General features: G+C 40.5%; 13 protein-coding genes across 13 annotated transcripts in view; 9 read left to right on the top strand and 4 right to left on the bottom strand.

The window, feature by feature from the left end:
* Nucleotides 1-647: 647 nt before the first annotated feature.
* Nucleotides 648-5329, bottom strand: SS1G_08813 (hypothetical protein; the record flags this gene model as incomplete). The annotated part of the gene is made up of 6 exons (XM_001589999.1): nucleotides 648-699; nucleotides 929-973; nucleotides 1583-1723; nucleotides 1792-1872; nucleotides 1930-2234; nucleotides 2564-5329. 6 exons carry the CDS (start codon nucleotides 5327-5329, stop codon nucleotides 648-650), a joined length of 3390 nt encoding a protein of 1129 aa, XP_001590049.1.
* A 313-nt stretch (nucleotides 5330-5642) lies between these two features.
* SS1G_08812 (hypothetical protein) lies at nucleotides 5643-6089 on the top strand (the record flags this gene model as incomplete). Its single annotated transcript, XM_001589998.1, has 2 exons — nucleotides 5643-5737; nucleotides 5909-6089. The coding sequence occupies 2 exons, from the start codon at nucleotides 5643-5645 to the stop codon at nucleotides 6087-6089; spliced, it is 276 nt and encodes a 91-aa protein (XP_001590048.1).
* Nucleotides 6090-6356: 267 nt separating this feature from the next.
* On the top strand, nucleotides 6357-6845 carry SS1G_08811 (hypothetical protein; the record flags this gene model as incomplete). The annotated part of the gene is made up of 3 exons (XM_001589997.1): nucleotides 6357-6521; nucleotides 6576-6636; nucleotides 6763-6845. 3 exons carry the CDS (start codon nucleotides 6357-6359, stop codon nucleotides 6843-6845), a joined length of 309 nt encoding a protein of 102 aa, XP_001590047.1.
* Nucleotides 6846-7569: 724 nt separating this feature from the next.
* SS1G_08810 (predicted protein) lies at nucleotides 7570-7779 on the bottom strand (the record flags this gene model as incomplete). Its single annotated transcript, XM_001589996.1, has 2 exons — nucleotides 7570-7676; nucleotides 7731-7779. 2 exons carry the CDS (start codon nucleotides 7777-7779, stop codon nucleotides 7570-7572), a joined length of 156 nt encoding a protein of 51 aa, XP_001590046.1.
* A 1193-nt stretch (nucleotides 7780-8972) lies between these two features.
* SS1G_08809 (predicted protein) lies at nucleotides 8973-9416 on the top strand (the record flags this gene model as incomplete). The annotated part of the gene is made up of 1 exon (XM_001589995.1): nucleotides 8973-9416. One exon carries the CDS (start codon nucleotides 8973-8975, stop codon nucleotides 9414-9416), a length of 444 nt encoding a protein of 147 aa, XP_001590045.1.
* Nucleotides 9417-10857: 1441 nt separating this feature from the next.
* SS1G_08808 (hypothetical protein) lies at nucleotides 10858-11923 on the top strand (the record flags this gene model as incomplete). The annotated part of the gene is made up of 4 exons (XM_001589994.1): nucleotides 10858-10923; nucleotides 10977-11349; nucleotides 11412-11755; nucleotides 11807-11923. The coding sequence occupies 4 exons, from the start codon at nucleotides 10858-10860 to the stop codon at nucleotides 11921-11923; spliced, it is 900 nt and encodes a 299-aa protein (XP_001590044.1).
* Nucleotides 11924-13047: 1124 nt separating this feature from the next.
* SS1G_08807 (predicted protein) lies at nucleotides 13048-13983 on the top strand (the record flags this gene model as incomplete). Its single annotated transcript, XM_001589993.1, has 3 exons — nucleotides 13048-13117; nucleotides 13574-13680; nucleotides 13942-13983. The coding sequence occupies 3 exons, from the start codon at nucleotides 13048-13050 to the stop codon at nucleotides 13981-13983; spliced, it is 219 nt and encodes a 72-aa protein (XP_001590043.1).
* Nucleotides 13984-15449: 1466 nt separating this feature from the next.
* Nucleotides 15450-15716, top strand: SS1G_08806 (predicted protein; the record flags this gene model as incomplete). Its single annotated transcript, XM_001589992.1, has 2 exons — nucleotides 15450-15489; nucleotides 15619-15716. The coding sequence occupies 2 exons, from the start codon at nucleotides 15450-15452 to the stop codon at nucleotides 15714-15716; spliced, it is 138 nt and encodes a 45-aa protein (XP_001590042.1).
* A 1344-nt stretch (nucleotides 15717-17060) lies between these two features.
* SS1G_08805 (hypothetical protein) lies at nucleotides 17061-17381 on the top strand (the record flags this gene model as incomplete). The annotated part of the gene is made up of 2 exons (XM_001589991.1): nucleotides 17061-17071; nucleotides 17147-17381. 2 exons carry the CDS (start codon nucleotides 17061-17063, stop codon nucleotides 17379-17381), a joined length of 246 nt encoding a protein of 81 aa, XP_001590041.1.
* Nucleotides 17382-19902: 2521 nt separating this feature from the next.
* On the top strand, nucleotides 19903-20793 carry SS1G_08804 (predicted protein; the record flags this gene model as incomplete). Its single annotated transcript, XM_001589990.1, has 5 exons — nucleotides 19903-19910; nucleotides 19981-20173; nucleotides 20361-20390; nucleotides 20449-20565; nucleotides 20632-20793. The coding sequence occupies 5 exons, from the start codon at nucleotides 19903-19905 to the stop codon at nucleotides 20791-20793; spliced, it is 510 nt and encodes a 169-aa protein (XP_001590040.1).
* A 436-nt stretch (nucleotides 20794-21229) lies between these two features.
* On the top strand, nucleotides 21230-22165 carry SS1G_08803 (hypothetical protein; the record flags this gene model as incomplete). Its single annotated transcript, XM_001589989.1, has 2 exons — nucleotides 21230-21370; nucleotides 21659-22165. 2 exons carry the CDS (start codon nucleotides 21230-21232, stop codon nucleotides 22163-22165), a joined length of 648 nt encoding a protein of 215 aa, XP_001590039.1.
* Nucleotides 22166-23356: 1191 nt separating this feature from the next.
* SS1G_08802 (predicted protein) lies at nucleotides 23357-24895 on the bottom strand (the record flags this gene model as incomplete). The annotated part of the gene is made up of 6 exons (XM_001589988.1): nucleotides 23357-23371; nucleotides 23435-23478; nucleotides 23750-23931; nucleotides 24035-24417; nucleotides 24514-24649; nucleotides 24768-24895. 6 exons carry the CDS (start codon nucleotides 24893-24895, stop codon nucleotides 23357-23359), a joined length of 888 nt encoding a protein of 295 aa, XP_001590038.1.
* A 1855-nt stretch (nucleotides 24896-26750) lies between these two features.
* Nucleotides 26751-27822, bottom strand: part of SS1G_08801 (hypothetical protein) — a gene marked incomplete at both ends in the record, with an annotated part of 1915 nt that continues 843 nt past the window's right edge. The window contains 3 exons of the mRNA XM_001589987.1: nucleotides 26751-26815; nucleotides 27126-27167; nucleotides 27315-27485. Coding sequence (XP_001590037.1) covers nucleotides 26751-26815; nucleotides 27126-27167; nucleotides 27315-27485 — 278 coding nt within the window. The remainder of the gene's footprint in view (nucleotides 26816-27125; nucleotides 27168-27314; nucleotides 27486-27822) is intronic.

The raw sequence follows: 27822 nt of genomic DNA, 5'->3' as shown, positions 1-27822 counted from the left end.
CTCGAGTAACCTTACAGCATTTCCCCGGAACTCTAGCTTCATACTTCATAATCATCATGAATTTTTCTGGGTATGTATAGTAACTGCATGTCTATCCTCCTAGTTGATCGTAAATCAAAACACAAATTAGGTGCCTGTATTCAGTTACTTAGGCATGGTTATAACGTCATCTAAGACCTTACATTACAGCTACGTATACCAAGTAGTTAGTTCGTTCATGATATCATCAGGAAGTTGATCGTGCAGTAGACTTGAGTTGCAGGAATGCGATGTAATGTAATGTAAGGTAGTATAACATAACGTGAATAAGTCTTGCATAAAGCTTCCATTAGAATCAAGTTATTTATAAGATTAAATAATTCTCTGAACCCGGGAACATTTCATTCACATCACCAGACCCAGCTTTCTTCTTGCCTCCCCTCTCCTATTACTTTTTTCCCCGTACACACTTCATCCAAAAATTCTTCCTACTTTCTATCAACCCTTTCCCCCTCCCCTACAGTTACTTCCCAGCGTTTCCTTCATCTCCTCTTCTTTCCATCCTTTTTAATCTCCAGATGATGTTCCTCATCCAGATACTCAGTATTCTTCCAAATTCCAATGTCCCCTTCGATACTTTACTCTTCACGCCGTACTTATTCCTCGATCTAAATCCATAAAATACTCACTCCACTTGAAGATTTATAACCTTCCTTCAAACTGTAAACCTCTGGAAGCAATTAGCCTTCCATCTCAAATAGCAGTCTCCTTCATTTGTATGTAGTACAGTTGTATAGAGGTCAATGTATACCTGAGCTCATAATTTCCTAGTAAATATTTCTTCCGAAAACTTTATCAATACACACATATATATATAAACAATCCAACAACCCACAAACAAAAATTCAATTCCCATCCCAACTCCCTCCCAATCACTCACTCGGCTCACCCACCCGTCCAAACAAAAACTAAACTCCATATTTCCTCTTTTTTTCTAAACTCACATCAATCAACACTAATAGATATCTCTAACCTTACAACAAAGAGATATCCCACCGAAACTCCCAACGATTTTCCCCCTTGGGAAATACATATTTTCCGTGTATTCGTGAATTAAAAATCGCGTCAAGAACAAATATCAAGGATAAATACCTACTACATTCCCTCATTACACTTCACATCAATGCATATAGAATAAGAACCACTTAATACTAGGAAGGTATAATGCCAAAAAAGAGCATACATCACAAATATTCGAGAGAAAAAAATAATAATATACATATGCTCCTCCTACGAGTCAAGTAAGACCAGAAGTAAAAACGAAAAGAAAAAGAAAAGTAGCATCGCATTCATTCATGAAGAAATAGTCCACCAGCCCTAGCCCAAAAAAAGATTTTGCCTCCAATTATCATCATACATAGAACATAGTTTCCGAGTCATTTTTTTATTCCAGCCTATCCCCAAGCCTGAATACCTATCACACTCGTCAAGCCAAACCAATGTCTACCTCCCTTTCGTGCTCGTCCGCTTTAATTTCAATTCAATTGTTGAAACGACAGAAAAGCTTCAACGATTCCTTTTTGAACTTGCCATCTCTCCGTACCTTCCTCTCTCCATCGTCGTATCATATGCTTGCAGCACTCTGGTCTGTGACTCGTCCGCTTGAGAGAAGGCATAACCACGCTGTTTGCGCATACGTTGAACTTGTCGGACTTTGCGGATGGCTTTCTGGAACTGCTCCATTCTGTGATTGTGGTAGTTAGAAAAATGCCAAACAAAGCACGTAAAAAGGAAAGATAGATGGGAATGTACCTTGGTCTATAATCTTGAATGTTGTATTTCTGAATCTCTTGGATATGGTGATAGGATTGTGGATAATACATGCGTTTAGCACTTGAGTTGTTGATTAGTATTTCCTAATAAAAAGAAAGATACTTAAGATAGACTTACTATTTCCATGAAAAGTCTCTTAATAAGCAAAGTATAGGCAATACCAATCCTTGAATCCAAAAGACCGGACTTCCAAATAATCGAGGAACAACGCCTTCATATTCCATGGAAAATCCGAGCTTAGGCGCCACGGTAGCATACACAGCGATGAAAATGATCCAGATGATCATACTACCAGGTATGGCTATAACGTGATACTTTGTCCAGACATTTACCACTAAAGCTGCCTTTCCGAGAACGGTCGCCAAGACGGCGGTATATAGTGCTGTTCCCCATACCCAATGGCCAGCTGTTTTGCCATCGCCCTGTGGTAGATCACGCCACCAAATAAGTTCCGATGCGATATAAAGAATCAAAGAGTGGTAGAAACCATTACCAACCCAAGCCCAGAATGAATGTTGCCTGAAGAATGTGTTCTTTTGGCCTAGTTGATAAAGTTGCGGATATCTATCTAGGAGTCGGGCAGATATGAACTGATCAAATATACCCATCGCGAGTGGAGGAAGAACTGTAAAGAAAACATTGTAAAACGATAGCGTCCAAGATTCGTAAATGACCTCTCCAGAGAAAACATTTTGGAACGAATACTAGAGATCGTTAATGATGGATCAAACCAGATAACTGATAAACTTACCCAGAATTGTGTCATGTAAAGCGTGATATTTTTGTAGAAAGAATAGAGAATGACTTTGCTGACACGTTGGTAACTCCATGCGCCATGAACCAGGAGAAGTTTACGCAGATATCTGAATTGTCCAATCGCAACATCGGCACTTCTAGCGGCTTGTAGACCTTCCATACCACTGATACCCACACCAATATGGGCTGCTTGAATCATTGAGACATCGTTCGCTCCATCACCAATAGCCAAGAGGATAGCTTTTTTATTGCGCTTAACGAGCTTGACGACCAAAGCCTTTTGAAGTGGAGACACACGACAGCATATAACAGCTTTACACATAACAGCAAGGTCAAGAAAATCTTTCTCCAAATCCTTTTCAAGAGCATAAGTCAAAGACTTCCCATCAATGACCAATGCAAGAGTTTCCATAGCAATAGTACCATCGCCCTGAGTTCTTATGGCATCGAGTTTCTTTTGTATGTTGTTTCTAGTATCCATGGCTGTTTCCTCGTTGACGATGAGAAGGGTCATATCCTCACTGATTAATTTACAGCTCATCCCGATATTGATAGCAGTTTCTTGACGATCACCAGTCAAAACCCAGACCTTGATGCCGGCCTCTTGAAGAGTATGGATCGTTTCAGGGACACCATCTTGTAAACGATCTTCAATTGCCGTTGCTCCCAGAAGCGTAAAATCCCGCTCGAGAATTTCAGCAGCTTTGTCCAATTCATCGGCACGATTACCGCTGACGGTAGTCTGGGCTTTATCAAAGACTGCCCACCACTCTTGAAACTCCTGTTCGGGAATTTCTCGCATGGCCAGACAAAGTGTTCTTAGACCCTCCGATGCATATTCTTCCAAGTGTTGAAGTGTGGCTTCAACATGTGGATTGTCTGGACCAAGCCGTTCCAAGATAACAGTATCGGCTCCTTTACAGTAGCATCTGAGTTGCCCATCTGGGCATCGGAAAATTGCCGACATCCTCTTCCTCGTTGAGTTGAATTCGCAAACTGCAAGAAGCTCATATTCGTAGACCTCGCCAGCTACCGTTATCTGTACAGATCTTGGCCTACGTGCGGTGAATTGGTAACCCATCAAAACAGCGCCTTCAACCAGAGCACCCTCATCAGGAGATGCTGCCTGGTATTTGATAGCGCCACCCTTCTCGTCAGATCGTTCTGGAATAACCGTATGACAGGTAGCTAAAAGGGCAAGGAAGTGATGGATCGCCAGAGCAGTCTCGTGTGTTTTGAGGTTCTCTTTAAGTCGATGAAAATCATGAATCCCGACCTCCTGTCCGTCGATATTTGTGGCTCGACGATCTTCTGGAACATCCTCTGCGTATTGTATCCCGCCAATAGAGCATTGCTTGAATTCCATTTGATTGCATGTTAATGTTCCTGTCTTGTCCGAGAAAATGTATTCCACCATACCAAGCTCCTCAACTAAGCTCGATGTTCGACAGACAGCTGGAGTATCCGTCTTGTCATGGTACATGTCGAGGTCATCATTGATAAGAATCGCATGCCAGTATTTGACCATCTCGACAGTGACGAAAAGAGAAATGGGAACCAGGGCAGAATAAAGAACCCAATATGTGGCTATATCAGAGAAGAATTGCGAGACCTTTTTCGACGCAGTGATCGAAGGAGAATACCCTAGGTAGCTTAATTCAACTCCCTTGATTGATCTAACAACAACATCACCCATTGAACTTATGACACTCAAGGCGATCAAGATAGCTACAAGCATGAGAACCAGTATATTGAGTTGTCGCTCCACGGCGGTTCTCTTAATTGGTGTTGCCGTCGCATTCCGCATGAGCTTGGTTTCATGACCAGTAAATACAACAACTCCATGAACCCAGGGTGTGTTACGTAAAGTCGCACCTCTGAGCAGAAGTTGATCTGGTTGCAAAGAAAGCTCTTTCTCTCCACCGCCAGCCGCCATGGTAAGGGTACCTTCATAGGTATACAGACTGCTATTCGGTTGTTCCGATCGTAACTTTCCGCCTAATCTACTGAGTTCACTGGAACTGACCATAACACATGTTTCCGGAATCGCCTGCTTAATTTTGAGGTTAGTCTCACCGTCTAGATTGGCAGTTTCGATGTAGCATAGTCCCTCAGGTTCCGAACTAGCCAGTAAGATGATATCAGCAGGAAATGACTCTTCAGATTCCACTCGAACGATGTCGCCGACAGCAATATTGATCCATTTAGTGTCCGTGAATGAAGACCCACGCAATACACGAGCTTTTGAATTGTTTAGAGAAGTGTCAGATGTTTTTCTCCTATAGTCCTCAACTAATTCTTTACCAGCAGAAACTAGGAGGACCAAGATTAAAGGTCCAATTGTGGTGTATTGGTTGGTTGGTGAAATATCAGGGATCTGCTGCAATGCTGCAGTAAACAAGAAGAATAGATTGGCAAATTTAGAAAACTGTTCGAACAAAAATTTCGGTAGGAAGGTGGCAACGTTGTACTTCGCTGTAGATATGTGATTGTCAACATATTTGTTTGCGCTGTTGGCGGGAGGATTGTTGAGATGTATTATTCGGGGACCAAGAGTTGAAGGATCTGGCTTCCCTCTACCAAATCCAAATTTGAAATTCCCCAGCTTGTTTCCAGGTTGTGCAGGCGTTTCAGGTTCATGTGTATCATCCGCTCGATTCCTCGCCCCTGCTTCAGTCAAGGGTAGATCCATTTCTGAATATTCCGGTGCCATTCCAAACATACTCTTTGCCTTCCCCATAATACCACCTCCCAGACTCATTATGCTGTTGCGATTCCGTCCATGACCCCTCATTTCCGCTCCGTCTCCAGGAACCGCTGTGCCATGGTTATAGTACTGAGAAGAGCGTCCATCGTCCGAGGAAATCGTCTAAATCATCCGCATAGCGTTGGTAGTTATTCAGACCTGAAGTCTGACTATATGATGCTGAGGTGTTGTGAGCATATGGCGGTTGTGATCCAGTCGCGGCATAGCCGGGTCCTCCTGGAAGATGGCTTGTGGAAGAAGGTGTTGCAGGTGATGGAGCGCCAACGAAATTATCGTAAGAAATTGAAGGCCGGGGATTCGATTCATCATGATCCGCATTGTAGGCGCGCAAAAGGTCATCGTCGTTCATAGGGGCGCGCTGCCCAGTATGGTAAATTGGTTGTTCATCATGCAAATCGAGAAGTAAGTCGTCCCGATCGTTTAAAGGCTGTCCAGCCATGCTGGATTACAGCTCGAGGTCGTCGCGCTCAAGGCGGAGATCAGATTGTACTCATGCGATTCCTAATTGTCCAGAATTGTTGTGATATTTCGCGGAGTTGAATTTCGTTGTTCTCTTGGCTTACAGTTGCATAGCCTCTTTGTAACGTTTAGGGATGAGCGATGTAACGTGAGTGCCGCTCGATTTCTTCAACGTTTAGCCAATTCCTTGCGTAAATCGTGGACTGGGAATTTGGAATTTATCATGCGGCCTCGTGTTCGTGAAATGTGCATTAAGCTCAGGGTCAACGAGAGGGATTTTCCAATTCGTATTTGAGTCTTGGAGGGTTGTTTTGGTTGCTAAATTGGGATTGATACCCACAATAATAATAGAAGTGGTTATAATAATAAGTTAACCTTAATGTTACAGGGAGAGCTTTAGCTTCGCTTCAGCCTTCCTCCCTACGCAAGGCCACTATGGGCCCGCCTCGCCCGCATTCTGACTTCGCGCAATTGACGTTGACACTGACATTGACATCACATCACATCCACATAAAAATCATCGTAACAACGATTACTCGTACCCTTATTACACCTTTTCAAAATGGTTTGCGCAAAGTGTCAAAAGAAATCCTCGGGCACCACTTCTTTGGCAACCCCGGAGGTTAAGAAGAAGAATGATATGTATTTTGGTTCGCCCGCTGGATCATCGTCATCCAAGGCTGGTACGAAAACCTCCGCCACTTTAGGGAATAATGGCATAGGCAAGGTAAGATTGATTGATTGTCGCACACTATGTCTGACGATTAACATTGTGTCGCAGAGCAAATTATTGTCGAAAGCTGCGAGAAATCCTTATGCTACATACTCGACAACCTGCACTGGTAAGGAGTGCAGCACCAAAATTGATCAGGGTAGAAAATACTGTCTGAAGTGTTCATACAAAGCGAACGGTATATGGCTATGCGCTCAGTCGGGGCTGTGTTATGAAGATTCTAACAGGAAAACAGCATGCGCAATGTGTGGAAAGTCTAACTCAAAAACGTCATCCACCGCTCCCGTCGTCGCCGGACAAAAGTTCAATCTAAAATGAGGAAATTCACGCAACTGGCGACAAATACTTTAATGAAATATATGGGAAACGGCGTCTGGAGTATATGCAAGGTCTTTATGGCGAGCAGACAACGGCTCATGAAATTGCTTGGTATTTATGAATTAGCGGGAAACATTACAACGTTCATTGCTTATAGAAGGGATAATCAAACTGAGGCACTGGAGAACGTGGGATTATACCGATCATGGATCTTTTTTGAAGAATATACTTCATATATTGCCTTCGACGCATCGAATTATGATATCGGGTATACACTTGTGTGTGTATATCCGGCATAGCCACAGTTGGAAACCAGAATTTATATGAGATAGCATTGAAGGAATAATAAGATTACAATGTAATTGTGGAGCAAAGATCCACAGTCGCTATACGGATTCAAGAATAAACATGATACTGGAGCATAACAATTTCTTGGAACAATCCTTTGTATGCTTCTGGTTTGATTTAATGTCTCATTTTGAATCAAACAATCACATGTCAAAATTGGAGGAGAAAAAGAAGAAGAAAGGAAAAGAGGAGGGAGACCGGGTTAGTTGCGATTTGGGAAGCTGGCAAGTGTTTCATGATTCGTACACGCGATGTTAAATTTTCGTTTAATATCATAGTCTGACCTTTAGCCCGTTGAATATGCCTAGCATCTACAAATGTACAGTCTTTGTGGAGACCTCATTCATTCCTTTCTATAACAAACTGCAAGTGGCAATTATATGGGACAGATGATTGTACGGAAGCAGAAATCTGATGGCCACACTGCCAGAATCTTAATCTCCCTCTTCATTCGTGGGATGGGTATACATTTTATACAGTTTGCTATGATCAACATTAGTTTCCTGTCCAAAGACTAGGAGTATAAGGAAGAAATACCAAGGCGTCCATTGACGACAACCTCTGAGCGGGGTTGAAATGTGAACATTTTGGAGCTCACGTCATAGATGACTTCTATCGTATTGAAGGGTGCATTGCGCCGTGTCGGGTAGTCTCGCATGTTGATTATTCGTAATATTTTGTATTCTGTTTTCAATGATGGTTTTCTGGGTTTTTGACAGGTACCGGGGAGCTTCTGGTTGTGCAACCTTTTTTCTTTTTATATATATAGTATAAGATATCCACAGCTCAAACTACAAGCACACTTAGCATCAAGCTTCAACGCATTTCTAGTACCTTGAAGTCCTTTAGCACCCAAAATAACCACGCCATTCAAATCACCCTCAAACCATCATTCATTAATCATATCATCCTCCCCGCCACTTGCAGTGAAATTTGGTACGAGCTCCTCCTTTCAGACCGCTTACTGCCACCAAACTTCTCTTGTGAGGCGCAGTAGATATCCTCAATAAGGACGACCCCATTTTCTACATACCAAAACTCGAATGTAACAAACTAGATATGACCCAAGCATCTCGAGTCTCTAGAATTCATGTTCAGTAATGAAAGACTTCGAGTATGACCCGAATGTGAATCTTTGGTTGATCCTATCGTATGTCAAATATATTGCTTAAACTCTTGATTTGCGTCTGCTTGCCATATCCTGGGACACCTTCTCAATAGGATTGATATCATATCGTGATTTTTTAACCTCATTTCCATTATTTTCATTTCTCCGGGATGTCGTTTATCACCAAATATTCTAAAGACATACCAAATACACGTCTTTAATCATATTAATATCATCTTCTGAAATTGCAGTCATATGAAACCCTTATGAAAGAAATTTGAATGACTACAAAATCGGTCGAGACCTGAGGTGTCACACCATGTGACTGTAGGTAATCTGTGATTATCTAGGGTGACTGTGTTGGAGACTGGAGTCACATTCTCGATCGCTTGTGTCGCCCTCTCTACTTTAAATTGAGCTTGTTCCTACAAAGTTCAAACACTTCTTTCATTAAATGGTAACGTGCAATACATACTACCTATCGCCAGATACCCAAGGCGTTTGTAGAACTTCAACAAGTTCGGTAACATCAGGACCCCAAATATCCTCAATATCCTCAATATCCTCAATCACCCAAACATTCTACATCCTCGAGATAGCCAAGGAGAATATTGTATTCAAATTCGCTCAGACCTCAACCTCAAACTTATCGATCATTACCAATATCCAACATGGACTCACCACCACCCCCTTACAGTGTCTCTGAAGGCGCTCCCGAGAATCAAGCTGCTCCGGAATACACTACCCTCCTGGCTGATGAACATCCAAGAACACAACCATCGCCGCCTCCATACACACCCCTTGTCACTGCAAACGCCAATACAAATTCCGACTCAACCGGCTACAAGCTTTGCCTTAAAAATACATCCCTCAGGATTTCTTGGACAGGTCCCATTAATGCTTTCGAGGGAAACAATGTTATTCAAATCACGCGGGCGGTGGGCAGAGACCTCGGGGTCCTAGTCTGGGATCCTAGATTTACATTGTATTATTCCATAATTAGTCCCGCGGGAAAGAAGATACGTGATGGATTCATGTTTGGAGACTGTCGTGCCGTTACTGCGAAGCTTTCTGATGATGGGCGCGTGAAGGTTCCCTATGCCATGTTACTCTAAGGATATTAGTGTTTGGAAAATGTAATCTTAACAATGCAACCTCGGTGCTTCAACTGGAAACTTTCAAATCGTAGCTTTATCCACATCATAGTTAAGTTTACCTCGGATAAACTCAGCTTGCAGAAATAGAAAATTATTAAACCATGTATATGTCCAACATTCTAAGTGCCGATTGTATCTTTGATACTTCCAGAAAATACACATTTTTGCTCGGCTTTTAAACGTTTGACCTTACCATTCAAATAAATGGAAGTGTGACCCGACTGCTTTGCCCTGGGCCATTCAAGCAATAATCCGAATTCAACAGTTGTAAATGCTAAAAAATTTAGGAGAGAAGAAGATATGGCTCTAATAATTTAAAGCGCACTGTACGGGCTAAATCGGAGCTGAGTGTTTGTGGTGTCGCATTTCATACTGGCCTATATACATACTGACTTGGGGGAAATAGGTATAAGATCATAAAAGTATATATATTTATGAAGGAGTATACATAAGATTCGTTTGTATTAGTGTTAGATATATAAAATTTAAAAAAAATAAGATTGTGAGTATAGTAAGATCCTATTATGTTTATAGAATAATAGAACAGGAGGAATTGATGTTTTTCTAACGGAAGATAGATATTTGAGATTATAAGATAATTTTAAAACTAAAAATTCCACTCCTCGATAAGAAAGAGTTTTAAAAATAGACTTTTTAAACATATGTTATATATTGATTTATGGATTTATTGATCTATCGATTCCTTATTAATCCGTTCACATCAACAACAACTTCAATGTCGATGCTAGTTTAGAGGTTGCTGCCCGGATTATTGTTAATCCATTTGTGGTTCTACCTGGCTAGGCCCTTTCGACTTCGAAGATCCTCAAGAAGTCTCACACGTCGAAATTATACTCTTCGATGTAATTTCTATATATTCAACATGGAATCAGTTACTCGATCTATATTGTACCTTCAAAAAGTGATATATAAATATTAATTCTCTCATGACTAAGATTTTTAAATATCAAAAGCAATAAACAGTTCTTATATAAAGTTGTGATGTTTTCGCAGAATGACCGGTTTGAGTATGGGCATTTTCTATCCCCGCGATTACTAATAATTATCTGCTGGTAGCTTTTTTTTTCAACTACGCCGTAATACCTCAAAAGTAAAAGGGACTTGCCCATTTTCAGTGATCCCTTTAATAAATTGATTTGAAGCTTCCAAATTTACATATTTTATATGTGACTTCCTTCGGTAAAATTACCAAGTAGATCCTGAGGAATTTGAATTCATTAAATTTTTTGCGCTTTCAACTTAAGTAACCTTACCCCTCGTCAAAATTAGAGCTACTCCTAGTACTTACTCTATGACGATACGATCAATGGTCCATCCCTCTACTTAACATCCTTGATAATTGTCACAGTCTCCAATTGTCGACCTTATATTAGTAAAAATGGCTTCAAGAACTTGCAATTCATGTCTGCGGGCGCTGAAGTTTCAATCAAAACGTACTGCTAGGGTAAGTTAACTCTGCTTCAAAAAGCGAGAATATCAATCACTAACCTCCCCCAGAACAGCATCGCGAAATTCACCTCCAATCACAATTCTACTCGAGCCTTCGCAACGGCTAACGACAAATATGCAAATCTCGCAGAGGTCAATCAAAATCATGGAACATCAATTCCTCCTGTTACACCTCCTGCTGCCGGAGACAAGGCAGGCCACACCTCACGTACCTCTCAAACCCTTGCGAAGGAATTCCAAAAAGTTTCCGGCAAAGGCTTAACCGGAACTTATACCGCATATGGAGCCACAGAAGAGCTGTATAAAACCTGCGGGGCGCAAGCAGACTATTCTATACCACAGGCGTCGGATTCAGAGGCGGAGATGCCAAAGACAGAAGAAGGTGAAGACTTAGGCGTTGGTAATGGCTGGTGGCATGATAGTAAGTGCTTCCCCTCCCCCGGGAGTAGATAGTGTCAGCATGACTGATTTTACCAGAACTAGGATTAAAACCTACCTTCAGCACCTGGTCACAAGTAACCATGCTTCATTTATATTTACTTTCTGTACGCCTTAGATGTCTCCCTGGTACCGAATCGCAGCCTTGGCAACAACATCTTCTCGACCATTTCTTCTATGATGCTGAGAATAAAATGATTATCAATCATAATATGCATGCTCGTGGTACCCGTAACAAATATCTTAAAGATATGTTTGTTCAATGGCGAGGTCTTCTAGCGGCTTACGATGAAGGTCTGGCGAAAGGTGATGCTGTGTTAGCGGCGGCTGTCTGGAGAAATGTTTTCAAGGCAAACGAGAATATTGATATCAAAGGACTTGCGACGATCGTCAGCTATATGAGAAGGTCTCTGCAAGATTTGGAGAAACTAACAGATCAGGAGGTCATGAGCGGACAATTGACCTTTAGAGACCCTGCAGATGAGGCAAGTCTCGTTGGAGTTAAAAGCAAAATGATGGATTTGCCACTTGATAAGACTCAAGGGAAGAAATTATAGATGGAAAATGGCAAGAGGAGTATAATGTGAGCAGTGTACTCAACTGTATTTCATACATTTGTATTATTAATGAAAAAGGATGCTATCAAATAAATGCATCTATAACTTGATTGTTGGTGCGGGGGAGGCGACATGAATAGAGCATGATAACATGGGCGGAAAACCTTTACTAGGAAAATATTATACTTCAAGGCGTATAGCCCACAACTACAATGTAAGATCTTAACTCACTCGGAATAACAAGAAAACAAAAGCCTCCCACGTTTCAGGACACGGCAAGTATTGTTTCCATAGTTGTCGAGTAGTAATAGATAGTGCTCTCATCATCCCATCATCTCATCTTCTCTATTTCTGTGTTCTAGTACCTATCTAGTTATATCTTGAATCTTGTACATATATACGCTCCTTTCATCGCTATGTCTTTGGGTGAAGTATTTATATCTATATTTTCTTTTTGGTACTTTGATTGTGGTAGATGGTAGATGGTAGATAGGAAATAGTAGCTGGATATTCTTTGATTGGGTAGTTGGGGTGGTAGGTGGTTAATAGCTAGATGATTAATAGCTAGATGAGAAACTTGAGATGGGGTGGAATGAGGGGTGAGTGGGATGGGAGGGAAGAGGGGGGAGGGATGGATGCCAATTTGGAATGATGGAATGGTGTGCGTTGTTCAAGTTTGTTGGGAGGTTGGTTGGATGGAGGATTTGGAGTGTTTGTATATAATATGAGGAAGGTATTGGTTGTTGGTTGTAAGATTTTGGTTGGTGTATTATAAAGGAAGGGTGTTGGGAATATATTGTTTTTGTTGGTACGAGAAGGATACGGAAGACGTAGCACCCACGGATTACGTAGGTCCTGTATGTCTAATTGTATTCTGTCTAAAGAGCTAGCTACATATTGAAAGTAGTAAGTCTTATATAGACTTACTAAAAGAGCTAGTCTCTTTCGCGTTCGCTTAGTTCTTTATTACAGTAGTAATTGAATTGAAGTCATTCACTTCGTTCACACAGTTTTAATGCTAGTTCTTTAAGGATTATATTTTGTTTTATGGGTTTACCTGGGATAGATATTAGTCGAGTTATACATTGACTTGCACAGAGGGATAAGTGAACCCAGGGGGGAATATGTATCCGGTTATGGGTGCATTCAGCAAAGACAATGATAATCCTTGGAAAATTGTAATAAGAGATGAGAGTTTGTATCTTCGAAGTTACAAGTTATTACTGGTGTTTATTATCTATTTCCTATGAGTACCTAATCTTAATAATGCAACATTGCTCCTACTCGCAAAAATCATCATGAGTAGTATGAAAGTTTCGAGGTCAAGTCCACCAGTCCCAGTGAGACAAGAAAAGAAAATCGTATATCACATATAGGATTTCCATCTAAATAGTAGGCATTTAAACAAGACCAAAAGCCCCTCTCTAGTGAATTTTGCAAGTTAGCTAGACAGATTTCTTGGATCTGTCGATATTAGTTTCACTACTATTGTATTGGTATATAGTTAGTTACTAAAGGAAATGACTCTTCACAAGAATGACGGGAAGCATAACGCTAGAATGTGAATTCATTCAGACTATATTCAAATAACTAAAGAGGAAAGGATGTGCAGAATAATTAGAGAGCTCTGATATATCTGAGCTCTACTAGTCATTTTACTTGTTAGACCTAACTCCCTCTACGCTGTCGTTCATTGGGAACCATCTACTTTAAAGGTAGTTTTATCTTACACTTCGGTCATTCTAGTGTATCGCCTTGTAAGTTAGCTTCTGGAACCACTCTATTCTATTTTCTAGTCGATAATTAATCAGCTCATGGGGTATGAAGAAGGACTTGTATAGTATGGATGCTAAGTGATTTGGTCTTCCAATCTTCACTCAAGAATGGTTTTGTTGCATATCTGGGATTTCTATCTCAAGGGTGTATCCTGAGGAGTGGCTTATCAGTAGGTATCTGTAGCTCATATATTGGTGCAGATCTTCTTTTTGATATTATAGTACTAACACTTTACGATTTAGTCTTCTAATGGTCGCTCGAGTATGATTTTGTTGCATATCTGACATTCTATTTGCAGAGCGCATCCTGACAAGTGGTTTATTAGTATCTATAGCTCACATATTAGTACCGACACTTTATGATTTAGTCTTCCAATCGTTATTCAAGAATGGACTTATTGCATATCTGAGGTTGCTATTTACAGAGCGCATCCTGGTAAGCGTTTCCTTTTCGATGTTATACTATTATGTTTACCCCATGCAGAGTGAGTTTAATAAGTCTCAGAATTCACTTTGTAACCTCGCCGGTATTTTCGGAATTTTGCTTTCGATTGGCTGTACTAGATGGGTGGTAGCTTAGCCTTTGGTCGGGAGCTCTTTCCTTTTGGTGGGGAACAATGTCGCTTTCAATATCTAGTTCATTATATTTCTATTCTCATATCTTTCTACCCAAAATGCAAGTGGTTCGGTAGATTGGCAGAATGTACTGTGCTAGTAGATTCTGAAAGGAAAGTTTCCCTAGATCTCTTACAACTTTGTTCCTGGGGTCTAGAATGTGGGCGGGACAGTGTTTGGAAAGCTGGGAATCAAGTGTTGGATGTGGTTTAGTTAAGTGTTTAGTTTAGTGTGATGTTAGTGCGAAAATCTTAGCTTGCTTAGTAAATGTCCAATAATTGAAGGTTCTCTATGGAATTTGAGGAATAATAATACGATTTTACTCAATTGTGGCATCAGTTAGAGACAATCCATTATATATGATGAGATTCTGCTTTCCTGCTATATGTTATTCATGATGACGAGAAGAGGTGAATATGTATTGAAGTAGTGGATAACCTTAAGCGAGCATGTGTTACATAACCATCTCATCCTCTTTTATTAATTGGGATTGAGGATTAATGGGGTAGGCACGATTACATGGTGTTGAGGGTCATTAATGTACATAAATAAAAATAATCACAGTATCAGCAGCTCCTTCCGTTCATGTCAATCGCGGATTTCAATTTTTACATACTTCCGTTTTAGATCAGAAGTGCTCACTTCTGAACTATGCTCGCTAGCTTCACATAGAATCGCTGTCTCTTCCTTGTAATCAAATCATTTACCGGGCTCGTGGTCAATGTTGGCCCGCAAATGTTGCACAATTTTAAAGATAGAATAGATACTCAAGGTATTCGGGTTTAGTATCATACGCACCATTGTTAAACTGTGTTGATGAGTGCGTGTGAAGCACTACTGTGTGAACGAAGTGAATGACTTCAATTCAATTACTACTGTAATAAAGAACTAAGCGAACGCGAAAGAGACTAGCTCTTTTAGTAAGTCTATATAAGACTTACTACTTTCAATATGTAGCTAGCTCTTTAGACAGAATACAATTAGACATACAGGACCTACGTAATCCGTGGGTGCTACGTCTTCTGTATCCTTCTCGTACCAACAACTACCTTCTCCAATCCTGATCTATTGGATACCCTGTTTCGCATTCAATAATTTCTCTCTCTAATGGCGTATGCTTGTGATTGGTGATTTAAATGTATGCAGAATACGGAGTAGTTTACATAGTTGCTTTCAGTTAGTTAACTAACCAACGGAAACAGCTGAAGCATACTTCCTTCCCTTGTAGCCATTTCCGTGACAGCTTCATATTAGCCTCTTTAGGATCAGACTAGAAATTAATTACACTTTCCATAACCTATGTAGTCGCACAAACTTGGAGTTTTCGAAAGGCAAGAACCGAGTGGCTCGTCGCCATTGAGCAGGAAAAAAAGAACTTGGCTAATGGTAATGATGCCTTCTAAATTAGATTTTTAGTGAGTTGATAAAATGAAAGATTTCAGAGATCGATTAGATTAGTGTTTGTATGAGGAATTGGCCAGAGCATTCGCTCGTCATTGCTGATTCTATGGCTTCACCACAGTATCATGACGGAAACATGCTTCGACGCCATGGAGAGACAACCCTCACCCAAGACGTAACCAATTGACCACGAAAAACTTGAGTATCCTAGAGGGGGGCTAATATAGTTAAAAGTTTCTCCAACGATACTATCAAGAGCCGGATGCTTCCGAAGCTTGCCAGGAGCTTAAGTTCAAGCAGCGCTGTCGGCGGCGTTGGTATGAAGTTTACAAATTGTATGAGCAACGTGTGATTTATCTGCTTGAAGTATTAGTACATGATACCTTTAAGCTCACCGGCCGATGACTCCATGGCTTTCTATCCCAAGGATTGGGAGGAAAAATCTGAAGTATTGAGACTTCCTTGATGGTTTGTTAAGTTATAAGCTCTTGAGGTTACGAATTGCATATGCTAGTATCTATATAGGCTTTTTGCCATCATGTTAATCATAAATTGCACAAGTCATACATGGTCAGAGGGGGATATTGAGATACTTTAGGTAGCATCATTTTTCATAGGGATTATCATAATGATGATTTGCATCGACGCGGTTGGACTCGTTACATAATTTATTGCCTCCATGTACAGCGAGTGAGTAAGCTCTCATCTAAGGTATATAGATATAGAGTGACGATCTAATAAAATATATTGATATAAATTCACCAAACACCTCGAACAATATCAGCTGATGTATTTATTCCAATATCAAAATAAAATTCACCAACCCCCCTTTCCCCAACCTTATCCGACCCCAGTTCCCACGCATAAATTAATTTCCACACATCCAAGCAATACCAAAACCACCACACAATCCGATTTGCATCTCCTTTTCCATCATACTATTTTGGTCGTCGGCACAAACATCTTTGAGAGTAAACAGGCCACATTACGAATAAATCACGCCACTTTGACATATTTGTCGATCGATATTATCTTGGACTCTTCCGGCTCATTTCCACATTTAATAAGTAGTTTGAAATTGGGATAGAAAAGAATCGTTGTTCCCACATTCAAGTATAATGATTTTTTGAATTTTGCTGGTAAGACTCACTTTGTCTTGATAGCTTGGACGACGACTCGAATCGCGAAATCTGAGCATTCTTACATACCCTGTAATTATCACCAACTTGCCATCTTTTCCATATGGCAAGTTTCTGTTCGATTCATAGCTAATAGGAGCATCAGACAGAGTTTGTTCCTCGATCTCTAACTCTCATACTCCCTTCCTAGGCCCCGCAAATCTCATCATGCCTAATCGGTAAATCATCCTTCCTCGTCTTCGTCTCCATCAATACAAAACCAATCTTGAATTTCCAATTAACATACTTATAAGCACAAACGATTTAACCAAACCCACCACAAAAAAGATCCCCTCAAAAGTCTGTTCATCGAAATCACGAGGTCGAGTCGTCACATCTCCGGGGACTTCAGACGACGAGGTGAGCCATGTCAGCAGCGAGGGAAGGTCATCTGATTTAGAAAGTTCAAAAGGATCTACTTGTTCGGGGGATTGTGGAAAGGTTAGAGGATGTGGAAGGAAAGAGAAGAGTGTTAGTTTGGAGTTTTAATTTTTGAATGATGGGTAAGGAGGGAAAGAGGGAGGGAGCAAGTTTGGAATGGAAATTACGGTAGGAAGGAGATGAAATACATGGCAGAGGAACACGATACAGGTTTGTGATCGTCTTATACATTTTAGGATTTTGGAGTTCTGGATTTAGGAGGAAGGTGAGCGGGGCGTTTTGAGATTTTGGGTCTTTGAGTTTGTTGGAAAATTACATGGAATTGGAAGGAAGAATGGTGGATATGATTCAATCATCAGAATTTGATGGAGCTGATAATCTTTTCAGTGTCCCGATAGTCGTTTGGCAATTGCTAGGGGAAATACATAAGAACGGCGGATATAATAGACAGTGTATCCTTTCATCTCAATCTCACCACTTGAATCATTTTTCTACTGTACTAGGCCAAGCGATGGGCATTATTATATTATTCCAATAACTAAGAATAGAATTAAAGATTGATGGGAAAGAAGTAAAGTCCTAGTAATAAAATCCTCTATCATCTCAAAGTGAGTGCATTATCGTCTATAATTCCAGCTGAGACACAAGCATTTTTTCCAATCAGTTAACTGTTTATCGATGAAGACGTTGCTTCATCCATATTTCCATGCTGTATTGATTTCATACGAACTAGTAGAAGTCAAGCATGAAAGTGTGATCTCAGCTAAGGCCCATATCATCAGATCATGATTCGAAACATCATCTTTTCGAATTCATCGAAGACACCCGGGAGTTCTATCGCTATGCATACAGGCTTATGTAGGGATATCAAAATGATGGCTGTAGTGATACAAAAGGGTTGGAGATGAGTTTTACGTCCAAACAGGGCACTTGATGTTGATTCCTAGGCGTGACTGTCCTTTCTGGAAGTTCCTTAAAAGGCCTTGAGCCTCTCCCTGAATTTTGCGCTTTTGTCTCTTTTTTAGTCATAGTTTAGAATAATAATAAAAATAGTAGCACATAAAAACAAGATCGCTGAAGAAAATATAAGCCAATATTTTTAAGTGTTGAAGTGACACAAAAACCACTACTTTGACTGTTTATATGATTTGACTCGACAGAATTATAAATTCCGGGAGAATGGTATTGTATCTAGTTTATGATATGCCCCTCAGAAATATGAAAGTTGTGAGCTTCCATGGATAAAGAATGAATAACTATGGCACGGTAGATTCTTGGAAGAGAACTAAGAGCAGCTTAAGTTTCACTAATCCATACCAGTATCACCTTCTGAGCTACAAATAGCCTTAGTGAGGTCATGAACTTAGTACATGATGAATATAATATCTATCTCCGGTTTTCGAGATCAAAACAATTCAAAGCTTACCTTGGAAAAACTGATCGAGTAGTGGATGGATGCTTAGTTCCTAATGATCAGCGACCAATGGTGAGTTCGCGGATGGGGCTCCAAGATAAGGCTACAAGTTGTGACAGATCTTCTACTTTGAATAAATGATAATCATCGTTTAAACTAGCTGCAACGAGTACTTTAGATACTCATTAAGACACGGATAGTTGTCATGTTAAACTTAAATCAAAATTAGCGTTTGCTCTGGGGAAATTTAGCAGGGCTCGCTTAAGCTTACTTCATACTAGTGACGTGTTTGTATTCTCACAATTAGTTTCATGAGAGTACATACACTTTCGTAACAGAGCGAATGACAAGCTTGAGTACCAATAAAGCGTTAAAATATTGCAGTTCATTCGATGTCGAGTCACAACCAAGTGAGTTTGTGGTATGGAAGTTCATCTCGCTCACGTGAATCGACTAGCAAAGCCACCGGACACCGGACTGTGAAACTCAAGCATCTTTATTTGATCTTATGGGGGCCGAATTAGCTAAAATGTCTTGAATTTTGATGCTAAGTAGGGGGCGGATTATGACCTTTCAACTCTAGACCGTTTAAATTCAGCCACTGAGGTCGTAACCTTTAGTCTCATAGAGAATGATATCTAGCTTTTCCATAATATGATGGTTCTAGGTCATCTCCACATTAGTAATCAAACACAGCAAAGGTATTTGAGTGGCCTTGGAGGTAGTAGAATATATTTTTGCGTACCTAAGAACGTTTTTCGGCAGTTTCTTGATGCTTCAGTCATACAGAGCATTTCATGGGCCGTACAGCGAATTATACGGCTGTCTGGAAATATACCTCCCGTATCTCGTGGATGTAGTGATTATTAGTAATTATTTGAGGTCCATGATCAAGCTTTCTTAACTCCTACGAGGGAAAATAAATACGGAAGAGTCATAATTTCGCCTTGGCTCTGCTTTTCCGAAACTAATGCGGTGCCGCAGATCATGGTATGTAGTCGTGTATTAGCGTGAAAAAACGGAACGGTCTTTGAACCGGCGCTTTTATAGCTCGATTTTCATATGGACTGGAACTTCACATACATATGTAATGTGAATCTCTTCCTCTCTCTTAATTTCTCTCCATATTCTCCATCTAAAACCTCAATCTACGACCATATTTCTCAGATCAGCGAAATTTCAACCGTGAAAACCATTTCAAGCATCATACAAAACATGTCACCGTGAGTCAAATTTTATGCCAGTATCATATACTGGAATTCCTCTTACAAAATTACATACTGACACAACAAGCACGGATGAAAATGCAGCTATGGTAAAGAGGAAGCCAAATGAGCAAAATTATACGGCCAATCCCAAAATATCGAGATCAGTTAAAGCAAGACCTAAGTATTTCGACGTTCAAGTTGAAGAAGATGGATGGGTTGGAATCCGCTTGCACGAAAAATTGGTAGCAAATTGTCAAATATTTAAGTATGTCTTGGGAGTAAGTTCTATCTGATCGGCATTTGAATCAATTCATGTAGCGGGCAAATACTGATAACTGACAGTTGGGAGGAGCCGCGCAGTGCTCCTGTGACGGTTGTCTAATGGGGAACCCTGAAACTCGGATAACAGTGAGTCCATCAATTCAAATGAAAACATTGTACAAAATAGATATTAATCAATCAAAGTGGATTCAAGCTTGGGCGAGTAAATTGCAAGTAAGTTCACTATTCCAGTAAAAGACTACCCACACAGAAAGATGCTAATCAGTAACAGAGAGAAACCCGAAGGGCAAATCTTGTGCACTACGCAACAGACCGCCTCGAGGATCTAATTTCTCAAGAAAATCACACCCAAAGAGTAAAGTGTAGATTTTGCGAGGGTTTGTCGACTGTAAGTTCATTATGTTGCACGCTTGAATGACAAATATGAGCAAGACAAGATACTAATACTTGATAGTGCCCTCTTCAATCTCACAACGTAACATCAGAACAAGCCACTCCTGAAATGAAAAGTACAGAGAACAGCAACGAGAAAAGATTTGAGGATGTCAGCCGCGATCAGTTCAACGCCAACAAGTTGTTCGAAGTCGATTGGCGCGGTGCAGAAACTCCAATCTAATCTAAGCTTTTCATCTCAATTTTCGATTCAGCCAAGTTGGATAAGACCCTTCTTCAGGAGATTTTTTTGAGGACGGTGGTACAGAAGCTGGATTCCAAAAATATTCAGTCAGCGTCTTGGATGTTAAGGTTAAGTCTTACACACATCGATCAGCGTTATTTTGTATGAATGGTGAAGCGAAGAGTTGGAATTCTAGTTTAGAATACACTATTAAATTCATTCTATCAAACAAAATGATGCTATTCAGATATGTATGTCACCTGTGAGGTCGTTATATGACAAGCTTAGTAATACACTAGGAATCGAAACTCCAAGGTCCGTGCACATATACATATTTCCCCAGACTTCACAATTTTACCCCTCCAACCCCTCCATTTGTTATTCTCATCCTCAATTCCTCCTATTCAATATGTCAACCAATTCCACCACATCCAATATGGCACCAATCAAAGAATTTACCCTCATTGTTGCTGCGACTAATAAGATGGGAGTTGGGAAAGGAGGTGGTCTTCCATGGACGGGATTGAGAAAGGAAATGGCCTATTTTGCGAGGGTTACTAAGAGGGCTGGTCCTGGGGTATGTATTCTATGTGTTCCTCGGTAATATGGTTCGTCCTTCTGTTTTCAACTTCTACCTCCCAATGCGAATGGTTCAAGATAATTTTGTATTGAACGCAGGGCGGGAGGTAGAGCTGGTTCGGATAATACTTCAACTCAAGGTCTCCATTGAGATTCTCTAATGATGGCCCGAGTGCAAGGCATCAAGATGTTCTCCTACATGTCTTTTCCCAAGAGGATTGTGTAGGCAGGATAATTTGGTAGGAGGAAAAAGGACATCAACTAACCAAAAGTAATTTTTTAACAGAAAACAAACGCAGTAGTAATGGGACGCAAAACCTGGGAATCAATACCTCCTAAATTCCGTCCTCTCGCGAATAGAGCAAATTACATGATTAGTCGGACACAAACTTCCAATTCTCCGGAAGTTGATCTCGGTCCCGATGCACATTCAGCAACAAGTTTGACGGATGCACTCGAGAAATTAGGATCAAGGGCACAATCAAATACGAATCATGAGGATGAAAAAGAAATTGATAGAGTTTTCATAATTGGTGGAGGACAAATATATAAAGCATCATTGGAGTTAAAGGAGGCAAAGAGAATATTATTAACAAGGATTTTGGAGGATTTTGAATGTGATACGTATTTTCCTGTTGAGTTGAAGGAGGATGGAACAGGGAAGGGGTGGAGAAGGACGGATACACAAGCACTTCGAGAATGGACTGGGGAGGGAGAGGAAGTTGAGAATATCAAGGAGGAGGCTGGTGTGAAATACATATTCGAGATGTGGGAAAAGGTTGAGGAATCATAAAGAGGGGCAGTATAGCAGGGATAAGCCATACATTCAAGATGTGCGAGAGAGAGCAGACACTGAAAGCATAGCGCGCTCCCACGATGAGGATATTTTACATCCGATTGGCTACACGCAGGCCATCAAAATTCCACCCCCAACTCCTCTCAACCCTTTTCTGGTAATATTATCACCCAAATACTCTACTCTACTCGAGTTTCTACTAAATCTTTCACGTTTCTCGGCTTCTCTCTCGCGCTCGAAATCTTCGAGTATATCCCGTACGGATAAATGAAAGTCTTCTCTAACCATGCTCCCCTCCCTCCTCTTTGCTACACATAATGCAGGATAAGCCTAGGTCAACCTTGTTGTTGCGCCAAGCTAGACGGATCAAGAGAAATTCATTTTATATCGTGAGCAATATGGTAGATGTCACTTGTGAGGGCGAGAGGCAAGATTTTGGCTGACGGCATCAGGTAAATTACTACATTAGATTCTCAACTAAACATGGGACTGTAGAAAATCAATAGCATGAGATGAATGTGAAAATTGCTTAGCCAAAGTATTCGCAGACAATTCACCATACTGCAGTAAGTTGGCCAGTCGGTCTATGGAAGGCGAACTTGAATCCACCGCTTGGCTGATGGCATCGAAGACTTCACCAAAGATTAGGTAGAAGAAAGTTTAGCAGAAATCAACTTTATGCTAGGTGCAACACAATATTCATTTCTCCTTATTTAAAAATATACCCTACGCGTGGAGTTCCATGATCAGTTTATTATATTCATAGTTTTAAAAGCGCAAGGGATTTAGACCTGTTGATTACTGAGTTTTTTAATGGCCAGTTCTTATACGTATACAGTCTGTCTATATTACACTATATAAACTTCTATATCTCCGGTTATCTTTTATTATATGTTTGGTTGATGAGTTGGGAAGTTGTAAGATCTTAGATAGATGGTTCAGAAGATTTATGCTTGGGAATGTGTTTCTCAGGTATTAAGTAGCTCTTCATTTCAGGAAATAATCAGAAGTAATGATAGTTTTGATTTGTTTCAGCTCTTCTTTTTCCTTTCTTTTTTTTATGGCCTAGTTAGATATTTAAGTAGGTGTCTAAGTAGGTACTGATTAATAGGAGTTCGAGATAGATAGAATGATTAGATAAATAGATAAATACTAAAGTTTGATGGATTGGGTGATAGTACTTAGTTTCTATATCATATCTTCCTGAGTCCTTGGATTTGTTAGTTTGAGATTATAGATAAAAAATTTATTTGATATCTATCTAACGACTTGTTTTATATTTGCCTCAAATTGTAAGCGTTGACCAATCACTATATTTCTCAATTTTTGTTTTACTACGATTTGATCATTTGATGTTTTTCCCAATGTTCAGATCATTCATCAATCATCCTTATCTCATACTTTCGTAAATCGTGCTATCGTACATCGTGCCAATGTACTCCATCATGTATCATACGTTATTCATTACATCCCTTCATATCATATCATCTCAAACACTCTACTCATAACCCATCTCCAAGACTCAACTCCTCACTCAAGAAAGGTGAAGTACCCTCTCAACCCCGCACCCCCTACACACACACTTAACCTCATACTCCTCCCCCTCCCCCCTCGGTCCACAATCCGCACATAAAACCCATTCATTCTTCCCCTCCTCCTCCCCCTCACCCTGCAGCACCCTCTCCACAACCCTCTCAACCACCCTCTCCACCTCAACCGGAACCCCAACTTCCCTAATCACCTCCCTAACCTCCACCCCCTTCCTATTCAAATTCCCCAACAACCTAAGCACACCCTCCCAAAACTCCCTATTCTCCCTCATAACACCCAAAAACCTATCTTTCAACCCCTCATCCCCCAAAAAACCCATCTAAATCCAACACCACCGCTTCCAGCAACGCATTTCTCAATCCTGGATTTTCATCCGTTGTTTTATTGAAGATGCGTTTTATAGATGAGAAATAGATATCTAGGTTTGAGATTTGCGTGTTGAGTGTATGGCGGAAGGAGGCTGCGGCTAGGGCTTCCAATGCGGGGATTTGGAGGTGTACGGCTAGGTGGAAGATTTGTTCGTGGCGGGGGAGGGAGTACGAGGGTTCGGTTAGGTAGGTGCAGGTTGTGGGGGAGATGTCGCCTGACGCGGTGGGGAGTGGGTAGGCGGATGCGTAGAGGTATTCTATTAGGGCGGTGATGGAGTCGAGGGGGAAGGAGGAGAGGTTGAGAATGCTGGATTTGGAGGGGTTGCCGAACTATGGGTTTGAGGGTTAGTGATGTGAAGTATGAGGAGGGGAGTCGGAAGTTGAGATGGAATAGAGAAGTGAAGGTGAAGAAGAGAGAGAACTAACTATATTTCCAACACCATTACTATCAATCATACTCTCTAAGACCTCTGATTGTGAACACACAACAGCTTTATGTGCATTCCATACACGTACGCCATGAAAGATGGTCAAGTCTGAAAATCGTCCTGTGAGGAGTGATCTATGAGATAATATTAGTTTGAGTTTAGGGACATCTGCTCTGCCTTGCATCCTCTCCTCTTCCATATCCATTTTTGCCTCAGATTCTGAAAGACAACAGAAGAAGGAATAAAACTCACGCTTTTAACGCGACAAGAGGCCCCTCCAAAACCACTTCATTAACCTCAAGTTCTTGTTCTCTTCCCCTATAGCCCATAGTATGGATTCCACTACCAGCACTAAAGCCAGCACCAAACCCATACCCCATCCCTCTATTCACATTCTCCGCATATCCCACAAATCAAGCACCATGGCCAGCACCAATATCACCCTGCAGACTCTGATTCTGACTCTGACTCTGGCTCTGACTCCACTCTCCTTGAATCCATACTTTCATTCACATTCACAGTCACACCCGCATTCAACCCCCAACTCCAGCCTCACCACCAGCCAAACACACCCCAGCACCTCTTAGCCCTCCAACCGCTTCTCCACCCACCACTCCAGCCCTCTCAAACGCCGACGACACACCCCTATCCATATTCCCATCCATCTCTCCACCCAAAAGCCTTCCCTCCCTAACAACAATAATCCTCAAAATCCACAAATCTCTTCCAAATCTCGTCCAAACCTCGTCCAAACCACACAAATAACACAGAAACTTCGAATTCGTCAAGAAGTAAATTATCTACTTCCTTATTCCTTATCTTTTTCTTGATTCTTCTTCTCCATTAATCTCGATATAAATCTTGATTCTGTTTTTTAGAAAAAGCACAAAAAAGAAGAGTAGTATTTCTAACATGGAAAAGTGAAGATGAGTTGGGTGTTGAGTTTGAGTGTTGAGATGGATGGATGGATGGATGGATGGATGGATAGATGGATGGATGGATGAATGAATGAATGTTTGTTCTGCAGCTGTGGGTTTTTTTGTAAAAGTAGGTGTAAGGAGATAGGTAGGTATTTGCTCTGTGTTTGTTTCGTTTTGTTTCGTGTCTGTTTTGTGATGCTGAGGCGGGGAGAAAGAAGAGAAGGGAGAAGTAGGAGAAATAAAAGATAAGATGTAGATATTAATATGTTTCTAATAACCTTCCCCTATCTCTATCTTTATCTTCTAATTAAATATCTCCTGAATCCGGATTTGAAGAATCTCAAGTGTTTATTTTTATCTTTATTTCAAATATAATTATAATTTGTTCCTAAAACTCTAGGGGGTGAAAAAGATACCCTTGTTTGTTTATTTGTCTGCTTCATTCGATTTCTTATTCTAATACTGACACTTGACTTTGAGTCTGATTCAAAAGAGATAAGCTTAAATATTTATACAAATATGCTTCATTTCCCAATTGCACCCTGAACGACTTAGATCGAATAACTAGGTCTTACTAGGTAGATAGAATAAATTCATTTCACGCGCTTTTTATATCCGCAGTAAGTGATACGGATGAATACATACATACATGTATATGGGAGAGCCAGGGGAAAGAATATCAAAGAGGTCACAAAAAGCTAGGCTATTAGCTTTATACTACTCTTTCCAACCAGGTAAAAAACCTATAACCTACTCCTTCTCCTTTCTCCTTCCTACAACCTCATTCGTTATAACCCTTCTTCAGCACCGCTTTTCTCCCGCCCTCGATCCCTTTTATACGAATTGGGTTCCCCTTTTGCTCCATCTTGCAGATAGAAGCATTGCAGTTATATAGATTACTCTTTAATATTTCAAAAAATATTGCAAGGAAGATGATTTTCTTTTAGCTTCTACAACTAGGGAAATTATAGCTATGATCTCATATGACATAATGCTAGCCCTGCAAGCCACTATTTCATATAGGTCTAGCTCTGTTGAGCTGTATCTTTCCAAATTTAGACTAGTTGGAAAATAAAAGATCTTGTTCCCTTGTGCTCTTGAAGTGATAAAGACTGAAACATATACATACATACCTACTCAGCAATATATACCAACATCAATCAAAATATCAAGAAACTCAAATTCAAACTCAAACTCACTTTACATTTTACCCATATAAGATTATAACTATAACAAACATTCTTCTCTTTTGAGAAGAGAGAAATATCAAAAAAAGTGTTTCACATTCATCTACTTAGCAACCTAGTATTTAAAACTACAACAAAGAATCAAACATCAAGTGAAGTATCAGAACCATCTTCCCAGAAACGAAATATGTACCTATGTAATGCATATTTAGGTACTTAGTATGTATACATGTGTATATACACATGCAATGGTGGCACATGCACATAACCGCAAATATAAGCACTAATACTAACTACCTAACCTAGGTATTCAGTACAAATAAAGATTTATAGAGAAGATTTTCATTTTTCTGATATCCGGTATCCATTAAACTTCATGTAGTTGTAAGATTACCTAGTCATGAGTGCTCCTACCCATTTTGATTCCGATATGGGAAGGAATGTTATATTATTAAACCAAGACCTATCCATCATATGCTATGATATGATACTAATAAACAAACCAACCGACCAAGTGAACCCAAAAAAAGGATAAGGATGTACTCCTAAATCCTATTAACAATTTAAATAATAACCAAACCACACAGCCTCCATCCTATCCACCAAATCCCCTCCCTACCCTCCTCCTCCCCCCCATCTCCTCACACATCCCCCCTAAAAAAACTTCCTAACCCCCCACTCCCCTAACACACCCACCACGCCCACCCCCAAGACCCCCCACAACCAACCATTATCCCACTCCTGCACGCCGGGCCAAAAACTATTCTTCTCCCCTTTCAACCCCCTAAAATCCCCCAACTTCTCCTCCTCCCCCATTTTCTCATATCTCTCCTCCTGATATTTCTCCGTCTGTGCGTCTCCACCTACATATCTTAAAAATGTATAATTGGCTACTGGAGCAAGAAGCATCAGGGGATGAAAGAGTCCTGCTCCGTAGAGAATGAGGGGGAAGGAGGTGTGGATTAGTGTGTCGCCTAGGTAGCTGCTTGTGGGGAGGGGGTTTAGGTTAGTATTATTTTTTGTGTTTTTGGTTTGTGAGGTTTGATGGGATTTGATGAGGGAAAAAGAGAAGATTACTAACTTAGGATGTCTCACGAATACTCCAAATACCCTCCTTCAACAACCCCTCATTCCCACTCTTCTTAAAACGTTCCAACTGTGAATCCACACCAACTTCCAACGCACACCCCCGCGGAAAAA

The sequence above is a fragment of the Sclerotinia sclerotiorum genome, genomic scaffold (genome assembly GCF_000146945.2).
Source record: "Sclerotinia sclerotiorum 1980 UF-70 scaffold_12 genomic scaffold, whole genome shotgun sequence".
Taxonomy (NCBI): domain Eukaryota; kingdom Fungi; phylum Ascomycota; class Leotiomycetes; order Helotiales; family Sclerotiniaceae; genus Sclerotinia; species Sclerotinia sclerotiorum.
This window is presented reverse-complemented; position numbering and strand designations above follow the sequence as displayed.